Genomic DNA, 6,628 nt, shown 5'->3' with positions numbered 1-6,628 from the left:
ATCTCCCCATGTTCACCTTCTGGCTGTTTCTCTGGATGGTGGAACACAGAGTGCACAGGGCAATAGTGGTCCCACCTCGCCTATCACTGGAACCCGAGGGCACTGGGCACTTGTAACAGCAATGATGAAATAGTGCTAGTCTGTTAAAGTCTAATTCCCTTTAAAAAGGCACATTAAAAAAAAAAAAACAAACCAAAACGTTCATATCTATGCCCAGCATTTTAGGGCAAATCATTAAAGAAAAAAAAAACAACAAACAAAAGAAACACAGGCCCAGTCTTTCACAAAGAATCGTTAATGTTGGGAAAAACCATTAACAATTAGCCCAACCATTAATGAGCACTGCCAAGTCTTCCACTAAACTATGCCCCTAAGCATCACATTACAGCTTTTCTGAATGCTTGCACGGACAATGATTCCACCACTTCCCTGGGCAGCCTTTCCAGTGCTCCACTCTTTCTGTGAAGAAGTTTTTCCTGATATCCCATCTAAACCTCCTGTGGCACAACTTGAGGCCGTTTCCTGACCATGTGCATTCATCCTACCATTTGTTACTCGGTAGAAGAGGCCAACCCCCACCTGGCTACGAGCTCCTTTCAGGAAGGTGTCAAGAGCGAGAAGGTCCTCCCGAGCCTCCTCTTCTCCAGGCTAAACATCCCCAGCTCCCACAGCTGGCTCCTCATGTGATGTGCGCTCCAGACCCTTCTAAAAATCCCTCCTCACCCGCAACACGCGTTTTGAGGGCACGGAGGAGAGCCTTTTCCAGAACAACGTTACTGTCAATAATACTATTCATAGACGAAACGCGTTTAATCAAACCCTTCCCGACACTACACGGCGGCAGGCCCCGAGCCGCAGGAGCGGGGCCGGCGTTCCCCCGCTGCGCTGCCCTCACTCCTTCCCTTCCCCGCCATGGCGGCCGCAGCTTCCAAGCAGCCGCCAGTCGCGGGCTTTGTTCGTCTCTGCCTGCGCCGCCTCCGCCCCTTCCTTCCCTCCGCTCCCTCCCTCTCCCCTTCCCTCCCTCCCCCTGGCCGGCCTGAGCGTCCGGAGAGGCCCGCGGGGCGTGGGAACGAGTGGGCCCCGCGTCCCTCCTCCCTCTCCGAGCGAGTGCCGGGGGTGTCCGCAGCGCCCGCCGGCCCCGAGTGCTGCGGCTGAGCGGCGGGGGAGGCGCCATGGCCGACCGGGCGCGGGCGGCGCTCTCCGAGTCGGGCTGGTAAGTGGGGCCGAGCTCGGCTGCACCGCCGCCTCCGCCTCGGGGGTGACTCCGAGCAGCGCGGCGGGGTGGGCAGTGCCCCGTGTTTGAGCCGTGCGGTGCGGGGGGGCGTCCCCGTCCCAGCTCCGCTGGGAGCCCGTCGGTGGCGGGCAGGGGCCTGTGCCGCCCCCGGTGCGCTCGGGGCCTGGCGCTGGCTCGCCCTGGAGAGGAGTTCCGGCCCGTCCCTCCGCCCCTGCGGGGAGGACCTGCACCCCTATCCCGAGGCCACCCCCTGAGGTCCCTCGGTATCGGCGGCTGCGGCCTCCCCTCTGCCCTGGGACAGGCCTCGCCCCCTGGCGCCTGCCCGTACTGCTGGGGCTGTTAATTGCGCTGTGCACCCCTTCAGTAAGGGAGGCAAGATGAAAAAGTGGAGTTAAGGTAGGGTAAATGAACCACATATGAGGCTTGAACTAGGGTACTTACGTTTTCTTAAGAGCCCCAATTGTTGGGCGCATAATATCCATTTTGGAACAGCGTATTTCAACGAGTTGTGCTTTTCAAATACCTACTGTACATGCTTATTTGCTAGCCCAGAGGTGAGGTTGCATTGTAGGAAGTTTTTGTTTTGGTTTGGGGCTTTTTCATTTGTTTGTTTGATTGTTTTGTTGAAGTGATTCACTTATTAGTCAATGCTGACTTTTTCCATAACTACTTGGAAAGTCTTTCAACAAACCTAAAGTTTAGTGCTACCTGCTAAAGCACAAAGCAACATACACAAAGTTATTTCCAATGGCATGTTGGGGATGTTTGTTTTACTGTTTACATTAGTGGTTGTCCTCGACTGTGGTTTCTTGTATGTCTAAGATGGAAAAGGTTAAAGTGGGTATCCTGTGATTTAGAATAGAATAGGGTAATTTACTTAGAAGGGACCTATGATGATCATCTAGTCGAGTCACTTGATGAATTCAGGGCTGACCAAATCTTGGTATGTTATTAAGGACACTGGCTAAATGCCTCTTAAACATTTGACTGCCACCTGAGGAAACCTCTTCCAGTGTTTGACTATGCCCTCAGTAAAGAAATGCTTCCTTATATCCAATTTGAACCCTCCCTGACACAGCTTTGAACCACCCCTGTTCATCTGGTCACTGGATCCAGGCAGAAAAGATCAGCACCTCCCTCTCCACTTCCCCCACTCAGGAGGCTGTAGAAAGAGCAAGGAGGTTTGGCCCTCAGCCTCCTCCTATCGAGACAAACCAAAGTCTTCAGCTGCTCCTTATAGGGCATGCCATCAGCTTTGTTGCCCTCCTCAGTATTTATACCTCCGTAAGCTATATAAGGACCTTCACATAGCTTTCCAGTTTTTTGCGCAGTAGTCCAGGTAAGGCCACACCAGTGCTGAATACAGTGGGATAATCACCTCCTTTAACCCCCTGGTGATGCTGTGTTTGTTGGGCCAGCTTTTGCTACTTTGTGGTAATAGTAACCAAACAGAGTAATTAGGTGTCCTCTGGTATGCTTCTTGGATAAGTGTATCAAGATCCAAAAATACTGCTCTAAGTGGTTCTGGAGTGCACAGTCCTGTAACTCCTGGCTATTGCCGAATTGAAATAATAATAACTAGTTCTGCTACTTTTTATAACATTTATTTAACGGGAATTTTGGACTGTGACTTGAAACTTGACCCTCTCCTCTTCTGTACTTAGACCTGTCCAAAAATGCAAAGGTTTTCCATAAAAGTAGATTTATTTTCTTAGTTTGCTTTTCTTGCTTTCTATTGCCTATTCAAAATTTTTTCAGTTTTCAACTCTTGAGTTGTTTTACTGCCTTTTCAGCTGAATGCATACCATTGGTTAATGGCTTTCAAGTTTTTGGCAGTACGAATATGAGGTGCCTCTGAAACAATCTGAACCTCTGCAGTTTTTGCTGCCCTCCTTGGGGGCATAGACTCTTGAATGGCTGTCAACAGTTGTTACTCTTGCAGTCCTGTAGGGTGGGAGCCAGAGGCTGAAAGTTGAAGGGGCAAGTAATGGGCTCATTATCCGTCCTTGACCTAGTTGCATTGGGAAGGGTAGTATAAAAGGGGAGGAATGAATACATATATTTTTGAGGAATGTGAGGTAGAGTGGAAAAATAAATAATGATTTGGAAATTTTGCTTAGCTGTGTTCATACACTTAAAAAAAGAGTAGTAACCTGAGTATCCATGCTTCTAACTGCTTTGCTGGTGCTCTTACTTATGATTTTTCTCATATTATTAGATCTTAGAGTTATTTAACACATCTGTGAGTGAGCCTTCAGTGATGTTTAATGTAGTATTATGTGTTGGACTACACTGGTGATTAAGTAATGTTTTATACCAAATTGGTGGTTACTGTTGCTGTCACCTGATGTCAGAATGATAAGTTTTCTAGTACAAAAGCAAAACTGAGTTTATGTGTTAAAATCTGTCCCCACTTAAACTGTAAAAGCACTGCATGGCATGTCAAGTAAAAAATAAAGGTTGTCCTTGCTTAGCTTAAAATCTGCTAGCTTGTAAAATTCTGCCTGTACTGATTGGATTTTACTGTAAATTTCTTAAACATTACAAGATTAGAAAGTTAAGGCATACACTTGTTTATGTCAGTTTCTGCAACTAGTGTTTACCTTTTATAATTCTGAATGAAAAATAAAGTTATTTTTCAAGTAGAACAGTAATAAATTGTAGTTAATACTAAACAGTAATTATAGATCTATTCCCCTCCCCCAAGCAGGTATTGTCAGAGTAATCTGTTATAAAATTGTCTCTGAATTTGTAATGTTTGCCTTCAGCATATCAATTCCATTTTTTGTTAGCTTCTGAAAGGTAAAGTAGCCCTACCTAGTAAATGTAACAGTGGCAGGTAAAGCTGGGAGACTATTTTGTTTTCTTTTTGTGATGATGGTGGTGTTTTATGAAAATGAGTAAAAGGCCCCTGTAGTTTGTGTGCAGAATTGTAGTTTTTCTCAAGATGGAGCCCTGCAGCTCTCATTGGAAGTCTGAATTTTTCGGTGCTAGTTCTTTTTGTTACGCACTGCACTGTTCCTTGGAATGAGATATTGGCTCCAGCTAGGGGAGAGATAAGGTGTTTGTATTATGTGTCAGAGAAAAAGATATTCTGTCTTGGAACAGAAGTTCTGTATTAACTTTTTATTTAATTATCAAACTTGAGGAAGGCCAAGTGGCAGAATCACCTTTTTGTATTGTTATAGTTACATTAATGAATTTCAGAACCAGTTTTCCAGTGTTCTTATTAAAATATGGGCCTTAATGGAGCATGAATTAGTGAATCCAGTTTTATTGCTAGAGGTGAAGTCCAGAAGAACTGCTGAATACATCCCCTTATGTAAACAATAAGTCGTAAAGTACTTCTTATTGGCGTGCAACAGAATTTTTTGTGGTGTATTTTTTTGTTTGTTTGTTTGTTTGTTTGTTTTGTTAAATTCCCTGGGTGGCATTTCAAAAGAGAAATGACAAGCCAAGACCTCTACAGTGTTCCCTAGATCTTTGCAGGACTTGGGAATTTATTGCACAGAAATGCCAACATATTGTCAAAAATGAAAAATATGCCATGGCCTACAGCAGGTTTAGCCTGTGGTTCACAGATCTTGGGTCTGGTGATTGATCTCTCTGGGAAAGCAAGAGGTGCAAACTGGATAAGTAAAGATTTTTTTAGTACAGCTAAATGTACTTGCGAGTTCTTTGTCACCTAGTGGAGATTTTTTTTTATTGCACTGTGTGATGCCATAGAAATTAGTGACTCTATGGCAAAAAATACTGTCTTGTAAAACATAATGTATTTTGAAGATTATGTAAACAAAGTTGTGACTATGAAAAGTTACTCCCAGAGATGAAGAGGAAATGGAATTGTACTAGTTGTTTGGAAACAAAAGAATACTGCTTAACAGTCCCTGAGAAAACCTTTATATTAATGTCATCGTGGTTGTATATTCTTTGTAAGTGAAAAATATCAAGTTGATGTACAACAGACTTTTAAACTGAATTTTTGGTATTTCGGCAAGTGAGTGATGTGATGCATACTGGGTAACTCTGGGTTTAAGATTGGTTTGTTCACATGTATCCTCTTGTAGGACTAATCATCTGATATGATCCAAGCTCTAAAGTAAAAGTAGGTGTGTGCCTGGAAACACAAGGAAGTTCTCAAAGGGATGAATCTAACACCACTTTCTAAGAGGACAGCAGGCATTTGGCAAAGTAGTCAGTTCCAGAATTCTGCAAGATGATCTATCGTGTTTTTTTGCTATTCCAGTAAAATGTTTTTGGAAATCACAGCTGAAATTGGTTGCTGCATATTGAGCAAGCTCAGGCAGGAGACAAGATTTTCCTTAGACACAAGCATAATACACATCTCATGTTTCACAGGAGAGATGCATCTGTTTTGAGACTCTTGAGACTTTTTTTGTAATGTGCAAAATCTTGTGAAGTTTGGTTAGTACCATAAAATCTCAAAATGCCAGTACAAAACAAAATGCCACATGATTGCATTTTTTATTTGTTCAGGTGTATCCCTTACTGGCTGATCTGATCAGTTTGCATTCCTGCTGGGTCACCAGTAATAGGTAGTTAGAACCTGAATTCTTCATGTCATTTTCACTCTGGAGGAGTGCAAAAGATCCAGCATTTTGCATTCTGTTAATGGAAGCAACACCAAGAAACTAATTCAGATGCTATTTTTTTTCTTCTTTTTAAAGAAGATGAGAGCTGTTTGAAAAATAACTGTTACTAGCTGGAATTGTTACAATTACAAGAAACAAATTAGGTCTAGCATTAAAAGTTGAAAAAAAGTATGGTTAAAATTAGGAGATGGAAGGAGGTAGGGGACTAACATTTGGAGCACTGCAGTTTGCAGAAGAGAAAACTGAAGGGGGTGAGCTTGGTGAGGTTTATATAATCTGCAGGCAGGACATAAAATGAAAGTAGATGTCTTACTCACCAAATCCTACACAGCTATTGCTCACTGAATGCTGCAACACTAGAATTGGAAAGCACTCACTGAAATCAGTAGCAGATTGGTTTAAAAGTGGGTAAAATTTTTGACTAAGGACCACGACCAAAGCTTATTTGCTGAAGACAAATGGTTATCCTGTGGGTTAAAAGATGAGAAACTAGGTAGAGAAATGATTGCTTCCTGTTGTAACAACGTTAGTGGTAGGTTTCTGCTAGGATTAAGGGGTTCGTTATATTAAAAAATATTCTTAAGGAGTGACACTACTGTGGCATTGTAGCAGTTTGTTGATCTTTGGGGATTGGTAAAATCTGAACTAATTGGGTACTTGAAGCAAACTCTTCCAAAGCCAGTTCTTTCACATGCACGTGTAGTTTGGTTCTGGTGAATGCCAAATGATGCTCATACAGGGGAATAAAATGCAAACCTTTCTACACAGTGATAAGCTCTAA

At 43.3% G+C, this 6,628-nt stretch overlaps 1 protein-coding gene across 3 annotated transcripts in view; it reads left to right on the top strand.

The window, feature by feature from the left end:
* Nucleotides 1–1,028: 1,028 nt before the first annotated feature.
* Nucleotides 1,029–6,628, top strand: part of TDRD3 (tudor domain containing 3) — a 90,417-nt gene continuing 84,817 nt past the window's right edge. For 2 of the 3 annotated variants that reach the window (XM_053934393.1, XM_053934391.1), the window contains exon 1: nt 1,032–1,213. In XM_053934393.1, the coding sequence (XP_053790368.1) occupies nt 1,173–1,213 (41 nt within the window). In that variant the 5' untranslated portion in view covers nt 1,032–1,172. Of the gene's footprint in view, nt 1,214–6,628 lie in introns of all 3 variants that reach the window. The other variant, XM_053934392.1, reaches the window with a different exon arrangement.

The sequence above is a fragment of the Vidua chalybeata genome, chromosome 2 (assembly GCF_026979565.1).
Source record: "Vidua chalybeata isolate OUT-0048 chromosome 2, bVidCha1 merged haplotype, whole genome shotgun sequence".
NCBI lineage: Eukaryota > Metazoa > Chordata > Aves > Passeriformes > Viduidae > Vidua > Vidua chalybeata.
This window is presented reverse-complemented; position numbering and strand designations above follow the sequence as displayed.